We start from the raw sequence: 24,416 nt of genomic DNA on the forward strand, positions 1-24,416 counted from the left end.
AATTACATAAAAAAATTTGGTTCTTGTCGGTGCTTCCAGTGCTTCCGATTACTTGCCTTTGTTCATTGCGACTGTTCCTGCATTCATTCACAGTCCATCGATCTCTACATCCGTCGTATGCTCTCGTTGGGTGGATTGCCTTTCATCAGGACTCCCGCCTTTGCCACCAAATCTCTTCCAGAACGGATTGTTTCCGACTTTAAGGGCCAAGTATCGAGAACTCCTTACATTTGAAACGCCTCTCCTCTCCAACACGTTATCAAAGTCTATACGAGTCGGCCTTTGCTTTTCGGGCAAAAGGTTTTTGCATACAGCCTCATTGACAGTGTTGTCATCATGAATAGTTGTACTTCAGCTGCTGTTACGTATGTGGACGCTTCACTTACTCAACGGAGAAGGGTACGAGTCCGTGGAATTTCACAGCACGAGACGAGAACCCCTCGATGTTGGCATAGCCTTGGGCTACTGTTGTGTCTCCTCCTCTCATTGACCCCCGTACCAGCAATCGAGGCTTCCAATACAACAACGTTTGCTCCACCAATTACTGTTTTACTAACTGCGCCGTTGGGTGCGGATCGCGAAGCCGACTGGATTGCAGGGCACATTGCCCGCACCCTGCTTGCACCCCGGGAAGGACCGGACTATCGCGTCGTCGTCCTACAGCACCAACAGCGCGCCGACGATGATGTTGGTACAGCGCTCACAGACGAGGCCTACGAGCCGAGCGCGCTGTGGGACACACTCGTGGACGATCATCGTCATCGAGTAACATTCGTCCGCGGCGATCTCATCGGCAACGCGACGTTGCTTCCTTACGTGTTCGCCACTGCCCGACCCCGTTGGGTCTGTCACGTCGTCGGGGCGTCGTCCAACGCAACTCCTGCGCTACTTGTTCGCCAGCAAGTGCACAGCACCCTGCGTATGCTAGAATTTAGCAAAGACTACAACGTTTCCAATTTCGTACTCGCCACGACTGGCGGTCACGTGGTTTACCAAGAGCTCGAGGAAGAGGCTGCGCAGACCAACGCCACCGTCTTTTGGCAGGAAGATGCCGTCGCGGGGACCCTTCGCAATGACACTCGTGTGGCGGCTAGTGCTGGTTCCGTCCTGGATCGGCCACTTTCGTTCCGCGCCGCCACCACACGTATGACGGAACTCATCGCCTACACCTACCACAGCTTGTACGGACTGCCCGTCACCGCGCTGCGCTTGTTTCCCTCCTACGGACCCGGCCAAATCCGCAAATCAGCGTTGAAGGAGAGCCGTCGTCTAGTCACCAGCGACTCGACGATCGACCAAGTAGTCGACATATCCTACGTTGGTGATATCGCAAACGGAGTAGTGCGTGCCTTGGAACAGCCACACGGATATGCAATAATCAATTTAGGTAGTGGCCGGGCCACACCGGTGACGGAACTTGCCAAACGCATGGAGTCTGTGTTTGACGATGAGCCCGACGTGATCAACGACCATGGTTCTTCCCCCGGACCGTGCTGTGCCAGCATTTCCAAGGCACAGCACCTGCTAGGATATCAACCGCACACGTCCTGGAAGGAAGGTTTGGCCAAAACCCGGGAGTGGTACCAAACGCGTTCCGTCAAACACCGTCGCATCTCGACAAAAGACGCGGACAAAACATTGGTGGCTGCTCAAATCCGGCCAACACCCACCCGAGCGACAACAAGAACAAATTTGGTCGCCGCTCCGAGTGATTGGGAACGCATTCCAAAGGTAGCTCCACACAATGGAACCAAAACGGTGCTCTTGACCGGTGCCGCGGGGTTCATTGGGAGTCACGTAGCCGAAGGGCTCTTGGCCCGAGGCGACACGGTTATTTTGGTGGACGAAGTCAACGACTACTATGACGTGCGCATCAAAGAGTCCAATCTACAGTTGCTGCAGGAAACTTTCGGATCCGCCCGTCTCCGAATTTATCGAGGCGACCTGGCCAACGCATCTTTTATCAGTCGTGTCTTTGCCCGAGAAAAGCCTGAATGGGTCTGTCATTTGGCGGCACGCGCTGGTGTGCGGCCCTCAATACAGAACCCCTATGTTTACCTAAACTCCAATATTGTCGGTACGATGCGATTACTTGAACTGAGTCGGATCTACAATATTCAGAACTTTGTCTTTGCAAGTTCCAGTTCCGTTTACGGAGGGTCGCAATCGACACTGTTTTCGGAAGACGAACGCGTTGACCGACCCATATCCCCGTACGCTGCGACGAAGAAATCGTGCGAACTCATGGCCTACACGTACCACCATCTCTACGGTCTACCTGTGACGGCGTTACGATTTTTTACCGTCTACGGCCCACGGGGACGTCCCGACATGGCACCGTTCAAATTTGTGGACCGCGTCTCGCGCGGCTTGCCGCTCCAGCAATTTGGCGACGGTAGCAGTAGTCGGGACTATACTTATATTTCGGATATTGTCGATGGAGTCGTGCGCGCCATTGATCGTCCCTACGATTATCAGATTCTCAATCTCGGCAAAGGATCAGGAACGAAGCTTATTGAGTTTATTAAGCTGGTGCAAAAATATACTGGGAAGAATGCCACCATTCAGTATCTACCTGATCAAGCCGGTGACGTGCCTTACACCTGTGCCGATGTGCGCAAAGCAGAGCACTTTCTCGGATACAAGCCAAAGGTTTCTTTTGAGGAAGGTATTCGTCTAACGGTGGAATGGTTCTCGAAAACGTACGTTCCACAACAAAGCGTGAAGAAGGAGACAAAGCGTTCCTCTCCGAAGACGGCTAGTAAGCCGTCAAAAGGGAAAGCGAAGGGCAAGGCTCCGGCAAATAAGGCTCCCATTCGAAATTATCCAGCCAATTTTTCCGGATACATGATGCCACCGGGCGGAGTCATGCCGCCCGAGAAGAAGAAATACCCGCTAGCTGGGGGATACGTTGTGCCGCCAGGTGCGATAGACCCTGATACAAATATTGGTTACGCCTTTGGTGGCTCAATCGACGGCGCAACGTATAAACCCACGGAAGTAGATTCTACCTCAATCTTTGACTTTTCGGTTGTGAACCAGCAACTCAAGACCGTCATCCAAAGTAATGCGGAAAAGATAGGCATCGTGGCTCTCGATATGGCTTACGTGCAGTGGCTTATCATTGGATTTCTTGTTACTTGCCGCATCTTCTTGGGACATCGGGTACGAATTTGTCGGAACACTGGGCAATCTCTGCACCGAGCATGAGTGATCTGTATTAATGACTCATGGATATTGGAAAGCGTACTCCATCTATATCGTCAAAATCTATTGTATACTCCCCCCACTTTAACGCTTTTCAAATGCATTGCCAACGGAGTATAGACACAAATTGGAACTTCTGTATTCTTACGTCTTGAATTTAAGTTCTGGCAATGATTTACAGCGTACATTGGCTTTCTACCTAAGTGCCATCAAGTATTTTCTTGCTGTGGTTTGCGTTGTGTTATAGTGATCTTTTCAAGGATCTTTTCACGAAGAGCTTGAGACGCCTTTCTCCTAGCCGAAGCAATGTCGACTTCGACCCACAAATCGGATTGCTGTGCCCTCGCTTTTTTTAGGAACCGACCTCCCCAAGCGTGCACCGTGTCGACCAACTCCTGAGCAACGAGCGCCTTGTCGGTCCTCTTCATACGTTGGTAGCGCGGGCGTGTCACATCGCGAGCCGACAAAAAGCGCTGATTTCCGACGTGAACGTTGGTAGTGCCGCCACGACCTAGGAGAACGTCCATATTCGTGTGTCGCACGTATACAGCGTCAGATTTGCCGGTCTTGACCGAGACTGTTTTCTTAGGCGACATGACCTGACGCTTACGTTTGCACCCCTTTTTCTCCAGGGAAGCAGATGGTTCCGCCTTGGTGGTGGAAACGAGATCTTGTCGATCACATCCAAATTCGATTGGAAAAGCAGCGTTTCCAGAACGGAACTGATCGTCCGCCATCGTAGTAATGCGATAACGGCTCATTTCCTGTGGATTGGGAAACCCACAAAAGGGAGCTGTACTCCAGAATGGATTGCTTGGCTTGGCTTTGGGCTCGTTCTGAGAAGAATTGATTCCCGACTTAGCAGAGACAAAGCACCATGGGGATGAGTTGACCAGCGAATCAGATGACAAAATACCAGCACCAGGCATCTTGTTCATCACAGAATTTGATGAAGCCGAATTTACCAGTGGACATATTTGATCAAAATTTGACGCTGGTTTTTCGATCCGGGCTTCGGCAGTGATCGAGGATGCTATACCGGTGCAAAGCGCGGATGCTTTCATCTCGTTCGAAACGGAATCGATCGTTTGGGAAGATGGCGGCTCGAAGACATGTTGGGAACTTTGTGGGGTCGATGACTCTATCATCGGGCGTTCCTCTTGTACTTGCTTGAGATAGAGCGCACGGCTAGCACGCGTAATGCAACGATCCGCGCGCTCATCGGGCTTGAATTGAAAGCCACCGCGAGGACTGCATACTTTCGTTGGCGTGCCATTTTGTGCGTGTAAGATACGCAAGCCATCAGGAGTGAACTGTTTGCCACGTGCGTGCGGACGGAACAGGCCCGTAGCTGGACGAGTTGGCGTTGCCGGAGGAGTGGGAGCGGGGACGGCGGAATAAGGAGCAAGATGATTCAACCCCGGATGCTTGGAAACCGAATTTTCAGCTGTGTGCGTACCCGCGATACTCTGATGTGCTGGAATAGCAGCCGGGCTGCGTTGACTGGATTGGGCGTGGTATTCATCGTTCGTCATCGCTTGGCGTTCACTGTAGGCATTCTGCGAGTCAGGTTTTTTATCAGTGAGACCACCGCGGCACTCTACAACGGTCTCGGAATTGTGTGGCTTATGCACAATGTCGACCAAAGAAGAAGTAGGGAAGGGGACAGCCAACGAATCATTGGCTTTGACGCGAGTATTCACAACAGAGATTTTCGCGCCAACGTCGACTTTTTCATTGTTTGAGGAGGAACCAATACCGAGATTTCGCTGGTTCGTTGCCCGGGGAGACTGTACATTCATCCTCCGCTGCGAATGGGAAGGGCGCAACGACCCTTGGATGCTGTGGTCGGTATTCATATGGTGACGGAAGTACTCAGTGCGTTGCCGAAACAAGCCAACGAAAATATTGTTGTATTCCAAATGGCGATTTTTGCTGTTTGTGCAGTCGCGTTGCTTACAGCGAAATACGAAATTAACAGCAACATAAAAAAGGAGGCAATGTGAGTTTTTCGTTCAAATTACCAAATTCTTCCCAGTTCGATAGGATTTCCTGCGTTGGTAACAACATTCCTGATTCCAAAGATTAAATTTCGAATCAAAGTATGGTAGGTATTGATAGACCAAAGCGAGATTCCATTTTGAATCTTACAGAAAAGTCTGTATTCTCTGTCCACGCAAGGTTGTCTTTTTTGTCCGTGCTTTCGAAAGCAGCGTGAAAAGCATAGGTATACCCATTTCATCGGCAAAACCGACTTTTTTGCATCTATGGATTGTTGCAAAACACACTCGAATATATTGACTTAGAATCTCGTAGTGCAACTTTACGCAGAGGCACTGCCGAGACGACGCGACGTAAACTCTAGTCGCGTTCTTGAATTGTGAATGACGCCGTTACCGTTCCTTGGCGAAAGCTCAATTTTACAAACATGGTGAACTTTGGCAATAAGTTGGTGGCTCTGGAGCACAAACCGTGGTCCGACTACTACCTAGATTATGCCAGACTCAAGGATATTTTGGAGAGCATCCCAGATGAAGAGCAAGTGCGTCGTCAGCACATTCTGGAACTAGATAATAAGTCTATTGAAGAACAGGGGACGGCAACGCAACTAGATGGATCCTTTGAGTTCATTCACGTTTTGAACCGCGAAGTGGAAAAGATACTCTTATTCTTTCTCCAAGAACAAGGAGAGATTGCCGCTAGCCTTGCCGACTGTCGGAGGAAGCATCTCGGATTAATCTCCTCCTCTACTTCTTCGGCAGTATCTCAAGATTCCACTTCCTTGATGATCAGCAACAACATCGCCGCGCCTTTTAATGAGGATTTAGATTCCCTCCAAACGCTTTATCATGAAATTGCTCTGCACCTGTTACATCTAATCCAGTACGTCGATCTCAACGTGACCGGTATCCGCAAGATATTAAAAAAGCACGATAAGCAACTTCCCAATCAGCAGCTCGCGCCTATCTACCTGGGGCGTCGCGGCAAACCCAGCATTCTGCTTCAACCCTTGTTGGCGGACAACGATGATTCCCTCAACGGACTTGTGCTCGTGCTGGAAACGTCGCTCCGGGAACTCAAAGTGACGCAACAAGGAGATTTACCGATACCACCACCGGCACCACCTGTGGAAGGCAATCCGGTCACCTCCACGGGCCGTCACTTTCGTCGCCCCTCGGCACCACTTCTGGCCGATTTTTCGGTCGCCTCCTTGCTCGAATCTTCATCCCCTCGTCGCCTTAATCTGCACCAGTATCACAGCATCAAGCAAACAAATCATAAGTCCATGGTTCAGCTCAATCGGGAGAACCCGTACGCCAATTTGCCAACGGACGCTATCGTGCTTCAAATCCGCGCCGCGCGCAGGCGTTTGCAGCAGACTAGCGACTTTGTCCAGTTTCTAGCGGCTTCCCTCATGATGTCATCGGAGGTATCGCTGATGGGAGAGGAAGAGGAGGAAGATGATACCACCGACGAGAAAGCGGGACAAACCAAACCGTCCGAATTTTCCAATTTGCTCAACTTACTGTCGACGTTTTTGTACATGACCAACTACTACATTGTAGCACCGAGTTCCGGGACGTATGCCGAAAAGCTAGGCGGATCGGCCGCTCTGAGTGGAATCATTATCGGAATGACCCCCGTGGCGGCCTTGGTATCAACAGTTCTTTACAGTTGGTGGACGTCGTATTCGTACAAGGCCGCCTTGATCTTTGCTTCGTCTTGCAGCTTGATCGGAAACGTCTTATACGCTACTGGCCTGCCGTACAACTCTCTGGCTTTGGTAATGTTAGGACGACTACTGAATGGATTCGGGTCGGCCCGGTCCATTAATCGTCGGTACATTGCTGATACGTTTTCCAGGTCCCAAAGAACAGCCGCAAGTGCGGCATTTGTCACAGCTGGGGCCTTGGGAATGGCAGCTGGGCCAGCGGTAGCCAGTCTCTTGCACTTGACGGTATCAGATAGTAGTCTGAACTTGTATTGGCAAGTCGAGAATAGTGTGGGATGGTTCATGGCTGTCGCGTGGGCAGTTTATTTGGTCTGTTTGATAATGTACTTTTCCGATCCACATAAGAAAGTGCACTTGGCCTCTCCAAAATCAGAATCGGGTGAAAAGAAACCATTGCTGACTAATGGCGAGTCGGACAACAACAGGTTGCGGGATAGTGGTGGTATGCAACAGCAAGACAATCCCATGTGGAGAAACATTCCGGTCATGACGACCTTTTGGCTATACTTTGTACTCAAACTAGTCCTCGAATGCCTTTTGAGTTCGACTTCGACCTTGACTTTGTTCTACTTTGGATGGAGAGGCGATATCTCGGGAGTGTATATGGCAGCGCTGGGATTACTCATGCTGCCGGCCAACTTTGTTGTGGCCTACTTCTCTAAATCATACTTTGACCGCGAATTGATCATGGGATTACAAGTCACAATGTTACTTGGATGCTTGATCATTCTCCAGTACAGTTACAACTACAGTATTGCGCAGTACATAGTGGGTTCGGTTATTATATTTGTGAGTACCAACGCTCTGGAAGGACCCAACATGAGCCTTCTGTCCAAAACAATTCCAAAGTCTTGGGCCAAAGGAATCTTCAATATCGGACTGCTAGCTACTGAGGCTGGTACGCTTGGTCGTGCCGTTGGTGATGTCTTATTGACTGCATGTGGCGAAGAGGGCCTCCAGTATTTGCTGAATCGCTCTATGGGGACAATGTCGCTGTTAAGCTTCGTCACGCTGCTCGTATCGTACATGGTTTACGATCACCTTGAGCCTTTAGACAATGATGACTAGAGGTAGTAACATTGCCTCTTGGTGCTACTACACGATTTGATATCGATATCCTTCAGTACATGTTGACATGTGAGTAGAATGTGCAAATAAAAACGAAAACAATCTGCGGAGACTCTTCAAAATATCCCCTTTAAAAATTTCCTTATTTTTATGGACGCATAGTACACTACACAGAAGTTTGTGTTCTTATACATATACCTGCAGACTGGTGACTCACTTGCTCACTTTAGATCTGCCCCGTTCATTGTTCCCTTCAACCCTTGAGCCTCCTTGTTTTGTAGCATAAATTCGTAGCCCCGCTTTTTAATGTACGGGCGTAGAGATTTAGTATTGATTGGGTTCCACCAACAGTGGGTGCAGCGAATTATGGTATTCAAATTTTCTGGATCACAATGCATGCTGTGCTTGGATCGGTTGTCCCGAATCGTGGATCTAATTTCGTCCTTGAGCTCCGTCGAAATGGTATGCTCTGACGCGTACATGTGAGTCACCTTGGTATCCCTTAGTCCCTGTGCAAACTGTCTCCACGTCTTGGCTCGAACCTTGTAGGTTTCTCCGATATTGAGATTCCAAATTTTGCAGGATGGTCGCTGCAAAATCTTGATTAAACGAAGCACTTGCTCATCCCGCATCCCTTCATTGAAATTCTGAATGTAAAGCGCTTCACAGTTCGTGTTTTCCTCCAACGCATCCAAGGCCGCATCGATGACGACTTGTGGCGCATTCGGATCATTCACGTACTTTTTCATTTTGAGCACAACCATGTCTGAATCATTGTTGCGGAGTTTTTCTACCAGCGCCTTCATCAATGGTGAATTAATGGCAGCCTTGGATGGCTGGCGAGCCGACCGCCGTACCCAATTGGACGATTCGTCGCAACAGTCATCTTCCCCCAGGATCTTTTGAATCTCTGCGGTCGTCAAAGGCCGTGCTTCTTCCTTTTTCCGTCGACGATCCTCATCTTCGGCCCTGATCCGGGCGTCTTGCGCCTCCATTTGCATCCGACGCGTTTCCTTGCGGCGTGCACGTTTCAACTTTTTTGCCCGCCTCCGGGATGCCCCCTCGCTGTCCACCACTTCTTGGTATTTACGGCGTCGGCCCAACTTGACTTTTTCCGAGATGGGTATATGGACGTCTCCCCAAGCGGACCAATCAAATACTTTCTCATCTGTTTCCGCAGCGGCAGGTGAAGGATCGAGTGTAGGCTGGGGTCGAGCAACACCAAACATGCGCGAGGCCCACTCCATTATTTCTTCCTCGTCTGAATCGGAATCGTCGTCCCTATCACGAGGAATCGCCCCTGCAGCCACCCAATTCTCGTCTGCTAGATTCCCCAAATCAAACTCCGTTACCGTAGTCTCGGATTGGCGTTGGTGCGTCGTGAATGGATCCAGATCGGCGTGTCGCTGTGCTTCAAGTAAGCGAGACGACGTGGACGTTTTCGAATTCACGTCTCGCTCATTAGACTCGAGACAAGCCGGGTCGACGTGGGACCTAACGGCGGTCGTCTCCAATTCGTCTACCGTACGGGAGGCAGACGGGTCGGCATTCCCTATTGCAGGGGTAATCCTGGTCGATCCCTTTGCCGAACGGCACGTTGGCGCGGTGCAATGGTCAACCCGTGATGGTTTTTCCTCTTCGTTCTCCGACAGCCGATCGTTCTCCGTACCGGAAAGCTGCGGTTGCTTTTGTGCCACAAGGGCAGTTTTCACGAGAAAAGTATGGGCATCGAGTGACGGTGGGCGGTCACTGTGGTGATCACGGCGAGAATTACCGTCGTCCGCCAGCAATCGCCAGCGACGCGACTCGAGCCGAATCCATTCCCGGTTCCCATTATCGTAACGGAGGTAGCAACTGGAATCGGAAGAAGAGACGCGTTGCTGGATGACGGTCGCCCGGCCGCCAGCGCCATTTCCGGACGGAACGACTTCAATGCGGGCGCCCACGTGCACGGCCTCGCGGGTCGTCGGATCTTTGGTGTTGCCCGTCTTTTTGTTCCGATTCGGTCGCGGCTCTCCCGCGAGAGATTCCGTGTCGTCACTGTCGTGGAGAATGACGGCGGAGGACGCGCGGACTTCCTTGGGGACCCGATCGACCGTTGTTGGCGTCCGGTGGGACGGCAACGTCGTGGAGACGGTGGTGTCGTGGTTGGGAAAAGTCGTCATTACACTCGTCGTCATAATGTTGGATTCCAGACTCGTCAAGGAAGCTTCCGTCAAATCCGGTGTCGCGGCCGTGATACTGGCCGTGGCCGTGTTCGTGGCACCGTGACTGTGGTGGGTCCGGGTCGTCTCCGAGTCGGTACCGGTGCCAGTTTGAGCACCACCGATACCGGCTTTCGTATTGGTTTTGGTATTCGTCGTCGTAGTATTAATCGTACCGATATTGGTATTCGAGAGAGGCGGCGGTGTTGGCGAGGGAATGGAGCCCGGCACGGGACGTGCCCGTGCGGACGGCTCTGCCGTCGGAGCACCGACACCGGCCACGGCGTGTGGTTGCTGGTGATACCGACGACGCCCATGATATTCTCGTCGGTACTCTGGTATACGCAACAACTCCTCCGGGATTCGCTTCGTGGGGGACGACACCACGTCCGCGTGTCGTTCCGGTGCGCATCGCCGGAAGGATTCCGGTGAGGCATTCCGGTGGTGTCGCGGAGGAGACCAGGGCCGACCCGACGACGACGACGACGAGGCGGCACGAGCCGACACCGTCCACCGGGAGTCCCCGTCCCCGCCGCGTTGGTAGCGAGGTCGTTCCAGAGCCCGTCGTGGACTGGTGGCAGACGCCCCCCTCGACCACGATTCGTCTCGCCGACGCGGTAATTGTCGTGGCAATGGTGACGAATGGGTCGCGTCGGAACATCGTCGGTACGGAGGACTGTACGGGTCGTGGTGATCCGCAACGGTGTCGCGTCGGGGTTCGTTCCGTCGGACCGCAACCCGGCGGTCCCTTCGACGGTGCCGAGTGCGGGCACGGTCCATGGCGTGCGGAGGAGTCGTCGCGTGGGTTCGCAGTGACGACATAATGCCTGATGATAGATGCTGCGGGAGAGAGAGAGACAGAACTCGTTTCACACTACTCTCGACGACAACAACTACAACAGCCCAACCCAGGTGATCTCCACTCCCTCACGCACACGGAATGTTCGGGTGTTCGAACTCGAAAGGTGTTCCCCACCAACTCCAAGTCAACCGACGTGTTCACAACAATACCGTCCACCAAAGGAGTGTGTGACACAAGACACACACGTGCGGATTGGAAACGACGAAAGAGAGCAAATCCTCCTCTCGGGACGAATCCGAACGCAACGGTGGGATCGGAAAGTAGCGATGATGTACTGCTGTGATTGTCGAGTCGAACTTGGAAGGGGGTGCGAAGGTGGGGGCGAACCCGGTCGATGAAATTCGCTCGATAGACAGGTAGGAAGGTAGGTAGGTAAATTGGTCAGTAGGTATTTACAGTTAACGGTAGGCAAGGTGTATAGGTACACTATGTATCCGCCGTAACTGTCGTGCGCTGCAGTCGAGGCGGCCGCCGGCCAGCCGAACTCCAACAGGATCGAAACGCGACGAATCCCGGCCGCGGTAGGGCAGAGCAGTATTCTACATCGCGTAGGGATACTACCCTGCGTGAGTGGGAACTGTCATCGTCCGTGACTACCCTACCCTGCCTGTAATCAAAGTCGAACCACCACGATGCCGTTCGGCGACAATCTTGTTCGGAATCGTACACCAACCAACCAGCACACGAACAAACAATCCATCGAATCGGATATGTAAACAGGATTTACAGTTACTACTTCCCGGTCAGTCAGTACCCTTCCATTTTTCCACGATACCTGGAGTGGATTCGTACAGTTGTGGGATGGTAAAGAACAAACGTCACTCTTCACCAAAGCCGAGCTCCCTACCGCTACTCTCTAGTCACAATGTGCCTTTTACTTATATATGTATTTGGATGCAATCCTAGCCTAGGTTCTTAGTCCCATTCAACGTTGTACCGTTTAGGTAGTAAGTTGAAACGCGTCTAGCTACAGAATAAAGTGCAACCACGCAAGAACCCTTCCAAATTTTGACAATGAGAGAAGTTCTAGTCCAGTTGAGGCAAAATGTAGTAACAGTAAGTGTAGATAGTGTCAACCATAAACGGAGAGAGAGAGAAAGTGTGTCGGTCGGTGTGTGTGTGTGTGTGTGTGTATATATGTAAGTTTGCGTAGCGAAGATTCGTTCGTAGAGTCCCATCAAACCCCCCATCCAAGCATACCAGCGGTGCCTTCGGGTGCACGTTTAGAGCTTGAGCCACACCCCGGACGTGCACTTGAAGCCGGACCCGAACGCCACTTGCAATACCCGGTCGCCCTTTTTCAGCGGATTCGTCTTTTGCTGGTCCTGAATGTACTCCAACTCGTACCAGATACTGCTGCTGCTCGTGTTGCCGTAATTCAGTAGCGTCATACGCGACGCCTCGGTGTGGTACATTTGCAGCTGCATATTCTTTTCGATACCGTCAATCACGGCACGTCCCCCGGCGTGGATACAAAAGTGGTCGATGCCGCGTTTGAAATCCGGCACGTACGGCCGAATCGACGGTACCTTGCGTTTCGTGTACCCTTCGAACTTTTTCAGAACAAACCGGGCGGCAATCGACACCACCACCTTGGCTTGCTCCGTCAGCGGTAGCACGGACGGACCCAAAACGGTAAAGTTCTTTTCCATGCATTTGCCCGCCACCTTGACGATATCCTTACTCAAGCGTACACCCTGATGTCCCTGGGCGTCTTCGGTTTCGTAGACGCACGAGACGGCGGCTTCGTTGGTGCCCTGCACCCGGACCGTGTGTAGCAGCTTGTACCAGGCGCGGCGACCGTCGTACCAGGAATTGCTCAACACCATGGCGGCTCCGCCGCAGCGGAAGAGCGTGTTTTGGATCAAAAAGCCCCGGTCGCTGCCGTGGTACAAGGCGGGCGTGATGATTTCCGTACTCACCACGAGGGCCTTGCTATTCGGCCGGGTGCCCAAGAGGGATTTGGCGAGATCGATGCTAATGAGCGAGGCGGAACAGCCCATGCCGGACAAATTGAAGGTGGCAACGTCGCTGCGCATGCCAAAGTGGGACAGTACCATGGCGCACAACGAGGGAGTTGGGCTGAACAAACTGCAGTTGATAATGAGAATGTCAATGTCTTGGGGCCGGACGCGGGCTTTTTGGAGAGCCTTTTCGACGACGTCAAAGATGACGATCTCGGCTTCGCGGCGTGCCGCTTCGATGGACCGATCAGCTTTGGTGTTTTCGTCCTGTAGACAGCGGGTTATGCCCGGAGGCCAAGCCGTGGCTTGGCCGGTACCCGAGCGCGCCAGAATTTTGCCCATGAATTCGAGCGAGTCTTCGGAAAAGCACCCTTGACGGCGCATAATTTCCACAATCTGTGCGTGCGACATTTTCCAAGAATCCGGGGCCTTGAAGGTTGCAAAGGACAAAAGATAGACGGGGCTCTTGCGTCTCATCCACCAGGCGCCGAGGAACAACAGGAGGGCGGTGGTTTTGACGGCGGGGGAGAATAAGTCAAAGCCGCGACTTTCCATAATGGAAGCGTACAAATCGCGAAAGAGCTCCTTGATGGCGTGACAGATGGTCGACACGGTCTGCACGGACCAGTCAATGTTTTGCAGACCGAGTTCAATTACAACCTGGTGCACAATCTGCGCCACCAGCGTCAGGATACCCACGACCATGAGCAAGGGAAGATGGGACACCATAACGTGCCCCCAGTCGATCATTCTAAAGTTGTTGACAAAGGACAAGGAGCAGTAGGTGAGTCAAGAGTGTCGATTCACAGAGGCTGTACCGAACACCTCGCAGTCGTGTCGAGAACGGTACAGCAAAGGTCGAAGACGTACCCAATCAAGGAACTCTTACGGATGCGATAGTCTTGCGCTCGTGTATCGTTGCCGAGTTCACTCATGTCGGAAGCCTCGGAGTCCACCCGTCGCATCCCCGTGTTTCCGTCTTCATTGAGTACGGGGTTTCGTTGTTGCGGAGCCATAGTGATGGGTTGGTACTGTTTGTCTTCGAGACAGTGATATCTCTGTTTGTTTGGAGAGAAGATTCTAGGTTGATCTGGAGACGAAAAGGTATCCAACACGCGGCGAGTTCGGGAAATTAGTAACCGCGGAGGAAACGTTTACTGCGCAGTGCCAAACGACGAATTTGGGTAGAAAGAAGTTCGACGAGAGAATAAGTGCGTGTACACACACAGAGGAGGGGGAGTAGCGAGTGATCCGTCGGGGTTTCGGGTTGTCGAAGAGGAAGGGGATGGTGACGAAATTGATCCTTTCCCAAAGTGTGGTCGTCGTTCGAAATGTGCGTACTGTCGCACTTCTGCTTTGGACGCACACGCATGTGTGTCTCTCTTATCTATTCGTAGAGCGATTTACTGTCAATGAGATAGCGCGGAGGCCACGTTGACCGGTAGAGGTAGAAGGCAGATACCGTACGACACAGACTCGCTGTCAATCTCTATGTAAATGTGCTTTGGACGGTCCGTGACGAGAAGCTGTCCTTTGTCCGACACCACGTCCTCAACGTTGGGACGTGATGACAACCGCGCCCCGTCCATCCGACATCGACACATACTCGTAGAAGACTGATTTGAATATGACTGTGCAAATTTAAAAAATCGTTGGCGGAATGTTGGGTTGAACGGTCCGTCCGACCTCCCCGCCGCTTCGTCGATGGATTGTCGGAAGGACGGATGATTCGGATGTGCGGACAGGTACACTCGTGTAGAGAACGGTACGTAGGACGCAACGCAGGGATTGAGACGCTGCGGTTGCTTGTCCAACAGGAAACGTGATCGCGCTTGGCGTTCGCAGTAGAGCGCAAACAAGTCGTCGTCTCGTTCTCGTGTGGACAAAGCTTCCGGTACTCCGTCTATTGCTGCTACGGCTGCCGGTACCGTTACCGCTACTTCTAGTGTCCCCTGACCATGTACAGTAAAGTATTCGGTACGTTGGCACGAACGGCCGTCACGCCAGGCTCCGCAACGTCCGTCACGACAGTCCGGACGATGGCGACCAAGAAAGCCGGCGGCTCGTCGGGCAACGGTCGGGATTCCATCGGACGACGCCTCGGCATCAAGATCTGGCCCAATATGTCGGCGATTGCGGGTAATATTCTCGTCCGACAGCGGGGTCAAAAGTTCCGGGCGGGCACCAACGTGGGAATGGGTAAGGATCACACACTCTTCGCCAAAGCCGACGGGGTTGTCTCCATGACCCGACTCGAGAGTAACCGTAAACGCAACGTGGTGCACGTCCTGTAGTCATTCATACACGGCACGTGTTGGTCGCACCCAGACGGAGAGAAATTTGAAATTTGAAAAACGAGACTATTGACTATAACCGTATACTTAGAATGGAATTAATGTTCCGGGGTTGTTGCCTCCTTTTTTTGTGCCGCGGTTCCTTCGATGGTGAATTTGCTGGTTTTTCTCTAGTTGCGATTTTGTGGAATAAGTTTCGACTCCGAATAACACACAATGGACTTTACGAATGACCTTACCGACCCTGTGGGTACCGTTGTCCCTTCTCCAGTTGCCAACGAGAATGCCGCTGCCGTGGAAGTCCCTTGCAGGGATTTCCAAGCCTGTTGCGTCTCGCCCTCCTCGTCTTCCTCGGGACGAGCGCCCTTGCGTCAACTCATCGACCCGTCCAATCCAGTTCATTGTCTCGTAGGGGCTTCATTACCAAAAGTGGCTCTGGCTTCCCCCACCTTGCGTCTTTTTTCTCCCGTGTCTTGGGTCCCTTCCTCTCAAGAGGAAAACCTTGCTAGGGACGGTGCCGGTGTCCAGGCCCCGCACAGTGCTAACAATCACGGCTTTGCTTCCCCGAAAGCATCCGCCGCGAAACGCAATCCGTATTCGATGGAGACCCCTCGGTCGATTGCCACACCCTTTTCCAGGAAGGATTCGGGAGGCGGGTCCGCGGATGTCATTGGTCGATCCTCACCTGTTACTTTCAGGCACAGCACTTCCGCCCGATTCCCAAATTGGATGAGTACTGCAAACAAAACGTTGTTCCCTGCGGATAAGCCTGGCGACGGTGGGGAGTGCGTTGCACCGCCACCTTCACTAGCAAAATACTCGACGTTACGGGCGGATGCCACTCCGTGGACGCCGAAAAGTAGTACCTGGTCACCACCGACTACGGCTGTCACCGGCGCGAAGCCGTCCACGCCCACGGAAAAGCTGTGGCGGATGCAGCAACCGCTCTTTCCTACTCCGCCAAACTTCCTCTACAACTCCACGAACCCCAATCAGGCCGGTCGCCTTGTAGAAAAAGACCAACAACAAGTTTTGCACATTCACGACTTTCCTTCGGTGCACACGCATTACTTGGCACGTACCAGCCACCTGAAATATAATGGGTCCAAGAATCGCGGCGATACTGTCGTTTGCAGTCTTTGTCTCGTACGCGGAACGGCGCGATTGACAAAAATCCTATACACGTGTGAGCTCTGTGACTTTGATGTTTGCCAATCTTGCTTGGCTGTCAACGGCGGATACGATAAGGCCGACGGAGTCGGTCTCGGGGACGAAATCGTTCTACTCGAACAAAACAAAGACGCAGGGAGCGAAATGCGTCAGACACCTTTTACCAAGAACAGGCGCGTCTTGGCAACGCCCACAAACCACCATCTTGTGTCTCCACCGGCATCCGTACTTAATCCACTCAATATGATTCACGCTTTCTCGCAACTGACGACCAGTTGTGGTACTGGTTCCGGTGGTGACGGTAAACGAGACGGTCCTCCTCCCGACGAACCTAGGGGCGGCTCCGGAAGCATCGGAACCAATAGTGGTCGACTGGGCTTAAACAGCGCTGAAGTGAATCGATTGAGAAATCAATTTGGACGTCAAGTTGCCAATCCGCTCACAAAGAGTAAGGATATAAACGGCAGCAATGGAAAGGGCTTTACAGTCTATATTTCTATCAGTGAGCCGCACTTTCACGAAACCAAGGACCTCGAAATTCTCATGGAGCAGACTATTTATTTTGATACGACTTGGCCTACCGTCCAAAAGGCGAACGAACGTGCCAAGTATATATACATGGTAAAGAATGCGTGGAACCCGAAAAGTCTGGAAACGACATCTTTCGAGGAAGTGACGAACGAAAACGGGATGAAGCAGTATGTCTTGCTCTTGCCTACCGTGGAACTGTGGTCCGCTACCGTTTCTCCGGACGAGGACTTCCAAGTTCTCCCCTACATCATCCCAAGGGGACCTCGTGATCGGATGGCTCTACTTCTAGCTCCGGCCAAAAGTCCCGCTTTCATGGGAACGCCTGGTGTCTAAAGAAGTTTAACAAAACGATAGGCCTTGGTTTCGAAAGCCGTACGTGAAATAGAAGTTCGTATTCTATCTTGTCGAACAGACTCCAAAGTGCACGCCAACGTTTAGGTTGCACGGTAAGACGGATGTTGTATCCAGCATAGACATGCTGATGTAGCGTACCCCCATCCTTTCTAATGGCCTCTACCGACAAGGTCTATAAAAGCAGAACGATGTTCTTTGCTCACCCAAACCTTTAAAGCGTGAGGTTATGCGAGACTTGATGGCAGCCGGTTCTTTCTTCTCCCATCTGTTTTCGTTGTACGTTTTGTTTTTCGGCGCTTGACTGTTGAAGTAGCGGTCTTTGGTTTTCCCTGGAGCACTTTGCCCAACCGATCAATACGGTACTCTTTCTTCGTAAAAACGACCGTTTCGATGCCCGAAGGAAGGTCGATCAAGTCGTATCCATTTTCATCATTTTTTTCTTGCGATCGCCTTCTCATTGCAAGAACGCTCTCGACACTTTTTTGTCGTTCACCCTTGAGGTCCTGAACAATTCTATGTGGGTATGTTTCACCAAGGACGATACCGGCCATACGAAGATCACCTTCAAACGTCTGCCAAGGTCGCTGTAAGTATTGCAATGGCAACGGAGAAAGCTCGGGGACCCATTTGCGAGTATATTCTCCGTATGGGTCTTGGGATGCATTCTCAGGACTCAAAACAAAATTCCACTGGTCGATGCCGCTCCGCCCAGCGTTCTGCCACATCATCGAATTGATCGCGCTATCGGCGTCGGCCAAAGTGTAGTGGAACCATTCTGCTCCTTTGGTCCAGTCGACTCGAAGATACTCGACAAGAAATGACGCGACAACCATCCGCACGGATTGGGTCAAGTAACCAGTTGTATAGAGTTCACGCATCCCAGCATCCACCAACGGATAGCCAGTCAACCCTCTCTTCCATGCATTGAATCTGCCTTTCTCTTCGTCACCCGTGACCCATTCCGATGCTTCATAGTGCTTGCGTATCGATCTGTCCCTCATCTTTGGAAAACAGAATAGTTGATAGTACGCCAGCTCACGCCAGATTAGTCGACGGGCAAACGTTTTCTTCGCCTCAGGGCTCAGTGAGCTGTCCTCAATCCTCCAGTATAGCTCTCGTGGTGATATGATACCAATACGAAGGTACACTGAAAGCTGCGAAGTCGCGTATTCCATGTCTGCCCGACTTCGGTCACTTTCATACAGAGGTAGCCCTTTTATAAGAAAGTGGTCCAGTCTCCGCTGAGCCAAGTAATGTATCATTGGGAATCGCTCTCGAATGGGCTCATCCCACTTTGTGGAAGGCGGCACGGTCTCGAAGCCGAGTTCCTCGATGGGTACGGATTTACAGTCTTGCGGAGGCGGAGCGACGGAGTATAGGCAAGCCAGCGACTCTTTCATCAAAATCGGTCGATCCGGTTTTCCAAGTTGCTTTTCGCAAGCCCTCTTAAACGGCATCAGCGTGCCCCAGTGACCACCATGAAACCCCTCGTCAAGTTCAAGTTTCTCGACATCGTAGAGTAGGGCCGATTGACATGCTACAGCTGCGATATCGAGTTGCTTCAAACTTGTGGCTCTGTGCCTCTCCATTTCCCTGCTTTCAGGTGTCATCTCGCGATTCCAATAGACTGCACTCGCGCCAATCTCAGAAGCAATTTTACAGAGCTCCGAAACACTGTCCGCCGTATTGCCGCACACCAGAGGTAGATTGATACTTTCTTGTGAAAGCTGTAGTGAAAGCTGGTGCAATGCTTCTTTCAACACGACTTGCAGGGCGCCACGAGCTCCCCAATGGTGGACCGGTACTTGCCATAGAAAAACCGGCAATACGTGGTTGTGATGGCAGGCCAACAGCAAGGCCTCGTTATCGTGAATTCGGATGTCATGAGTTCCAAAGAGAACGACAGCTGGCCTTGATAAGGAATGCGCTTGGACCGCTGGTGCAAGGATCCGCTGTTTGCCACCATGGTCGCTATTCGACATCTTTTGCTTCTTGACGAGATGTTCGTTTTTGCTTTGCGTCTTCCCGGTGGATTTTCGATTGTTTGCCACTGGATTGTCTTTGGGCGTACTATCGCCACTTTCGTCCTCGTCATCATCACGTGCTTGTAGGATCGATTTGACCAATTCCAAATCACTTTCTTTCCGAACACCGGGAGCTTCGATCAGTGGTTGGACATTGTATTTGCGATGCAAACAAAGGAGGCGTACGACAATGTGTCGAGCCTGCTCGGGTCCTGCAAGGAAATTGTCCGACAAGTAGACGCCCTTCCATGGACGGAAGTTTTGCTGAGCAATTAATTGCTTTGTGGGAAGAAATACACTAGCGGCTAGTTGAATCTCGTGCTTCTCACAAAGCGGTTGCAGCTTATGCAACGCTTTCTCCAGCAAATATGGGTCGGTACCAAACTGTAAATAAATCTTGCCGACCAGTCCCGACGCAATCTTTTGCTCCAAACGCAACCATTCATTATGGCGATCTTCTTGATCGGGAAAGAATGGATTATATGCCACGGCTACTTTGCGATCCGACCCCACTTCCTTCAATTTTTGCAATGCTACTGCAGAATTCCACTCCTCCGTCGACTGACTCCCCGAGACGAGCAAAATAGTGTGTTCGTATGGCAACGACGACCAGAACTTTTGCAGTTTTTGAAAGTGATCCCGCGGTGAACCTCGCGAGACCTTTTGATTTTTGAGAGCATAGTGGACGCAAACGTCCGCATCCGGACACACGCTGCGAATCTGACTCGCCCAGTCCACCAAGGAATCGTCCTTGTGTTTGTTGACAACATTAAAGGCTTTCATGTCTTGCGATACTAGCCAAGTTACGCGTTTCTTTAATTCGTCTGAGGACTTGAAGAAGAGTTCGACTCGAACATTGTCGTGGTGGCTCATGATGTTGGGGGCATGAACCGCCATCGGGCGTAAGAGAGAATGCGACGGTCGAGTCGTAAATGCCCGTGCTGGAGTGCGTAACAACGGGTAAAAGTGTAGGCTGATTGCGAACCACTTTCGTAACATGACGAGCAAGAAGAAATCCCTGGACGAAATCTATGGAAGGTCAACGACGTCTCATAGCTTCCGATGCAAACTTTTAGGTAGGATTCGTAGTCAGTCGCCTTGGGGCAATTCTGCTTCGACGTACTTCGTCATGGTCGAAGTTGTGATGGGACAGTGAGTCATCCCATCAATTCGATCATTCCCACACATCACTCAAGTCACGAGTGGATGTCTGAATAAGAAGGATGGTTGGCAAAGGGTCGACCATGAAGCGACTCCACCCATATCAATCAGCCTTGTCCTAACACCGTTCATACTACCGATCCGTTCTAGTCTAGACGCCTTATACGTCTGGTTGATCGGGGACCGTCGTCAAGCTGGGATGTACAAATTGGCAAGCGGTGCCAGGACACTCACTACCCAACAACTACTACTACTGCAGATTCCGACGCTATTTTCCGGTCCCACCGTGACGCACGGGCCTCTTGCTATCGCCCCTTCTTCGACAACGACAACAAGCCGTAGAATGACATCGAAAGCGACGGCTACCTACGATGGCCGCATTGTGGCTAGAATTCTCCCTCCCAATGCTTGCAACGCCGCCTTTGATTTGCATCACGATATTCGTGGTCCACGTATGGATCCGACGCTTCTCAAAGCCGGCGCGGGCTACCTTGCGCATCGGGCGTCCGTACCGATCACGCAGTCGACCGACGCTGCGGTCGGCGCTTCACTGTTAGGGACGGAATATTCCTCCGAGCAGAACTGGACTACTCTGGATGTATACGTGTACCCTCAATCTGCACGGGGCGGTATGGACACTACTGGATCTTCCGGGGAGTCGTCGTCGGTGGTGGCTGCCACTGCGACGCACATTCACATGCAACGTCACTCTTCCGAAACACTGGAAAAGACGCTAGCACGCATGGGGTTGTCGCTTTTTAAAAAACTCTCCGAAAGTACCAAACACTGCCACAAACGCACCAGAGCATACAAAGCCCGAAACACTCAACTCTCTTGCAACGCCACTATTTGGAAGGTCGACCCCGAAAGTGGCGTGCCCACTACACCATGGGATTGCCAGTCTTTGACCAATTACAATGCTTGGAGCGAGGCCAGATATACACCTTTGGCGATACAAATATCTTTGGTAGATGTCGAGCTCAGCGAAATGGACGGTTCTTCATCCGTGCCTCAGACCTTGACGTTTGCGGTAGAAAGTTGCCCACCGACAGTGACAACAGTACGCACTTTTTCGGATTGGGAATCCTATTTGTATCCCAGCGTACCAATAGTTGTCCAGACAGAAACCATGTACAAATCGGACCAGTGCATGGTCGACTGGTACGTGAATGGACAACTTCTGCAATCAAACTCTCATTCGTACACACCCACTGAAGCAGATTTGGGCAAATCGGTGGCAATCCTTGTCACCCCGATACGCAAAGGGCAGCACGACGGCGCGGGATGTCAAGAAGCGTACCAATTTTCGACTTTGGTCCAGCCTTTACCGGAGAATCTGATATTGAGTTTGCGACCCAAATGGATAGCTCCGCGTTGTGATCGGTCTTCAGGGGAAGCGAGCGATGCACCGTTACGAATCATGACGTACAATGTCCTGGCCGATCAAAACGCCTTTGATTTTGGCGTGTCCGGTAAGGTGGCCCACTCCTACGCGGAATACTTGACGCCCCAAGTGCTAAAGCGTGAACGCCGACTGCCTCTAATTTTACACGAGATACTGGCGCATCAAGCCGATGTTGTTTGTTTGCAAGAAGTCGACGAATACGTGTACGAAACATTATTTAAGTCTGCGCTTCGCTACGCTGGATACGACGGGTTTTTCACAAGTAAGGAGAATGAAGGAAGCCGGGAAGGATGCGCGACGTTCTGGTTGACCACTCGATTCGATCCAGTGCCGGAATCAAATAAAAAATCCCACCTGATCCGTGACATGTTCCCTTTCGAAAGCAAGACCGACGATCAGGAGTGGACTGCCTTGAATGATATTGCCGGTTTGCTAGGCAAGCGCCGAGATTTACGTTATATTGTTGCTGCAAAGTTGGGTCACATCCTCCACTTAGTTCCTCTACAGGTCAAAGGCGACACGAAGACAATTTGGGTTGCCAACACACACCTTTTCTACCATCCCGATGCATCACATATACGCCTCATGCAAATGTATTTGATTTGCCGGGAATTGTCCGAATCGTTGAAAACGAAAGATGGTGGTATCGTATTGTGCGGAGACATGAACAGCTCGTTAACAAATTCTCCAGGTAAGCTACTTATTGACCGCATCGTCCCAAAGAACTTTCGGAATCTACGAACAGACCTAAATGGATTCCGATGGAGCCGTCAATGGCGACAACCTGATTCCCCAAATGCATTTGACGACGATTTTCCGTCGCTTTCGCTACCCGATTCTTTTCCGATCCTAAGGTCGGCGCTGTCAGAAACACCAGCTTTTACTCACTTTATCGGTGGTCTCGAACGCGGATTCCGAGGCACGCTAGATCATATCCTTGTAAGTCCCGATCTGATACCTCTGAAAAGTGGCCCAATGCCATCCATGCGCGACGTTACCCGAGATACCGCAATGCCAAGTGAAAGAATACCGAGTGATCACGTAAGCCTCATTTGCGAGGTCGACATGACGAAAATGTCGTCTAGTCGATGAATTTACTGGATGCCTTGTTTACATTGACATTTGCAAATTAATTGCAATGACGTGGATCCAGAATCGATAGTCTCTGAACTTGGGCTAGCTCTATGGGCGCTAATTGCATTGTGCTGCACTTTATCGTTGGATGATGCGCCCATCGTCAAGTAGCTCAAGATCTGCATGATGCCGAGCAAAGGTTACCGGGTGAGACCGAGCTAGACTCTTGAATGTGTTCTCTCCAACACTCGTCAACATTTTATTTAGTTGCTGCGTTTCATCTCGCCATTCAGGTCTTTCGCCGCGAGTCCAGCATAGTCGCTCTGACAAACCATGTTGCATCGGAGTGATAGCCGCGTCGAGACTAGGATTATAGAAGAGAGGCACTGATGTTCGTGCTTTCTGTGACTGTGTATTGGAGAGTACCCGGTGCGGCGTGGCCAGAAAGTATCCCGAGCTCAATATTTCGGCTTGTTCTCCAAGGTTGCAGACCAAGACGTTTGCTCCAAACTACGTCGTAACGTCAATCCAATTCCCTTGTGAGAAGACTTGTAAGCCACCCACATCATCTTGAAGGACCATTGTGAGAAAGTTTGTATCCGTGTGGGATCCGACTCCAAACGAATCCTTTCCCGACTCATCGGCAACGTGAGGGTACGAAACCAATTTAAGTGCCCAGTGAGGCTCAGCAAAAAAACAATCTAGAGCATTCCCTTCCATCCCTAGTGCCAAACACAGCGCTTCCCGCAGAATTTCAGCAATTCGACAGACGTGGGATGCAAAGTCGGTTGTGGTCCGTCGAAAGGATGTTTCGGTTTCGTCGTCAGGCCAGGGATTTTGGGCTCGAAGCCGATTGTACGCCGGCCACGACGCAGCTTCTTTAAGAAACCTGCTCGTGTCATACTCTACGGCGTACTCGACTTGTTCCCGCAAGTCGGTCCGTCCTGCCGTATTTTCCATACCCAGCTTCATGTACCCACGAAAGGACGCCCTCGTTTCGTAGGAAATCTTCATCTTTTCCGAAAGGGGCTTTTCGAAAAACTGTCTGGTGACGTCCAATTGTCGCTCGGCCAAGGCGGGGGGCAAGTCGTGACGCAGGAGGAAGAAACCAACGCAATGGCATGCCTGGCACAATTGATCGACGAAATGGTGTGGGTTGGAATAAAACAGACGGATATCCAATACCGGGATATTTCCAATAGAAGATGTCATGAAACCAAAACACGATCTTCGACACGTCCCCAGGTCTCGATTCGTGAGTTTTGGCTTCTGAGAGAGGAGCACACTGCCTAGACTCGCATACAGTTTAGTCTCGAGCAGTGTAGACAACGCGACACTGATGCGTGCTGCGTACTGAAAGGGCCG

The 24,416-nt window shown here is 51.5% G+C and overlaps 10 protein-coding genes across 10 annotated transcripts; 5 read left to right on the forward strand and 5 right to left on the reverse strand.

The window, feature by feature from the left end:
- Positions 1 to 1,348: 1,348 nt before the first annotated feature.
- PHATRDRAFT_55575 (nad-dependent epimerase/dehydratase) lies at positions 1,349 to 3,347 on the forward strand (the record flags this gene model as incomplete). Its single annotated transcript, XM_002179111.1, has 1 exon — positions 1,349 to 3,347. The coding sequence occupies exon 1, from the start codon at positions 1,429 to 1,431 to the stop codon at positions 3,208 to 3,210; it is 1,782 nt and encodes a 593-aa protein (XP_002179147.1). The 5' UTR covers positions 1,349 to 1,428.
- Positions 3,348 to 3,416: 69 nt separating this feature from the next.
- On the reverse strand, positions 3,417 to 5,066 carry PHATRDRAFT_34698 (predicted protein; the record flags this gene model as incomplete). Its single annotated transcript, XM_002179340.1, has 1 exon — positions 3,417 to 5,066. One exon carries the CDS (start codon positions 5,064 to 5,066, stop codon positions 3,417 to 3,419), a length of 1,650 nt encoding a protein of 549 aa, XP_002179376.1.
- Positions 5,067 to 5,635: 569 nt separating this feature from the next.
- Positions 5,636 to 8,008, forward strand: PHATRDRAFT_19586 (predicted protein; the record flags this gene model as incomplete). The annotated part of the gene is made up of 4 exons (XM_002179112.1): positions 5,636 to 5,753; positions 5,796 to 5,968; positions 6,029 to 6,289; positions 6,476 to 8,008. 4 exons carry the CDS (start codon positions 5,636 to 5,638, stop codon positions 8,006 to 8,008), a joined length of 2,085 nt encoding a protein of 694 aa, XP_002179148.1.
- Positions 8,009 to 8,133: 125 nt separating this feature from the next.
- PHATRDRAFT_45091 (predicted protein) lies at positions 8,134 to 11,034 on the reverse strand (the record flags this gene model as incomplete). Its single annotated transcript, XM_002179341.1, has 1 exon — positions 8,134 to 11,034. The coding sequence occupies one exon, from the start codon at positions 11,032 to 11,034 to the stop codon at positions 8,230 to 8,232; it is 2,805 nt and encodes a 934-aa protein (XP_002179377.1). The 3' UTR covers positions 8,134 to 8,229.
- A 932-nt stretch (positions 11,035 to 11,966) lies between these two features.
- On the reverse strand, positions 11,967 to 14,341 carry KAS1 (beta ketoacyl-coa synthase). Its single transcript, XM_002179342.1, has 2 exons — positions 13,909 to 14,341; positions 11,967 to 13,789 (listed from the first exon to the last, which is right to left on the reverse strand). The coding sequence occupies exons 1-2, from the start codon at positions 14,052 to 14,054 to the stop codon at positions 12,298 to 12,300; spliced, it is 1,638 nt and encodes a 545-aa protein (XP_002179378.1). The 5' UTR covers positions 14,055 to 14,341; the 3' UTR covers positions 11,967 to 12,297.
- A 736-nt stretch (positions 14,342 to 15,077) lies between these two features.
- Positions 15,078 to 15,332, forward strand: PHATRDRAFT_11799 (predicted protein; the record flags this gene model as incomplete). The annotated part of the gene is made up of 1 exon (XM_002179113.1): positions 15,078 to 15,332. One exon carries the CDS (start codon positions 15,078 to 15,080, stop codon positions 15,330 to 15,332), a length of 255 nt encoding a protein of 84 aa, XP_002179149.1.
- Positions 15,333 to 15,548: 216 nt separating this feature from the next.
- Positions 15,549 to 17,366, forward strand: PHATRDRAFT_45094 (predicted protein; the record flags this gene model as incomplete). The annotated part of the gene is made up of 1 exon (XM_002179114.1): positions 15,549 to 17,366. The coding sequence occupies one exon, from the start codon at positions 15,549 to 15,551 to the stop codon at positions 17,364 to 17,366; it is 1,818 nt and encodes a 605-aa protein (XP_002179150.1).
- A 245-nt stretch (positions 17,367 to 17,611) lies between these two features.
- PHATRDRAFT_54342 (predicted protein) lies at positions 17,612 to 19,369 on the reverse strand (the record flags this gene model as incomplete). Its single annotated transcript, XM_002179343.2, has 1 exon — positions 17,612 to 19,369. One exon carries the CDS (start codon positions 19,367 to 19,369, stop codon positions 17,612 to 17,614), a length of 1,758 nt encoding a protein of 585 aa, XP_002179379.1.
- A 1,322-nt stretch (positions 19,370 to 20,691) lies between these two features.
- On the forward strand, positions 20,692 to 23,069 carry PHATRDRAFT_45096 (predicted protein; the record flags this gene model as incomplete). Its single annotated transcript, XM_002179115.1, has 1 exon — positions 20,692 to 23,069. Exon 1 carries the CDS (start codon positions 20,772 to 20,774, stop codon positions 23,067 to 23,069), a length of 2,298 nt encoding a protein of 765 aa, XP_002179151.1. The 5' UTR covers positions 20,692 to 20,771.
- On the reverse strand, positions 23,021 to 24,263 carry PHATRDRAFT_45097 (predicted protein; the record flags this gene model as incomplete). Its single annotated transcript, XM_002179344.1, has 1 exon — positions 23,021 to 24,263. The coding sequence occupies one exon, from the start codon at positions 24,261 to 24,263 to the stop codon at positions 23,562 to 23,564; it is 702 nt and encodes a 233-aa protein (XP_002179380.1). The 3' UTR covers positions 23,021 to 23,561.
- Between the last annotated feature and the right edge of the window lie 153 nt (positions 24,264 to 24,416).

Source organism: Phaeodactylum tricornutum, chromosome 6 (assembly GCF_000150955.2).
Source record: "Phaeodactylum tricornutum CCAP 1055/1 chromosome 6, whole genome shotgun sequence".
Taxonomy (NCBI): Eukaryota; Bacillariophyta; class Bacillariophyceae; order Surirellales; family Neidiaceae; genus Phaeodactylum; species Phaeodactylum tricornutum.

Bases quoted from the DNA above. Each gene is read 5' to 3' on its own strand.
- KAS1 (XM_002179342.1), bottom strand. From the start codon at position 14,054: ATGGCTCCGCAACAACGAAACCCCGTACTCAATGAAGACGGAAACACG. The intron at 13,790-13,908 runs GTACGTCTTCGA...CAACAACTTTAG, and splicing joins CGTAAGAGTTCCTTGATTGG to AATGATCGACTGGGGGCACG.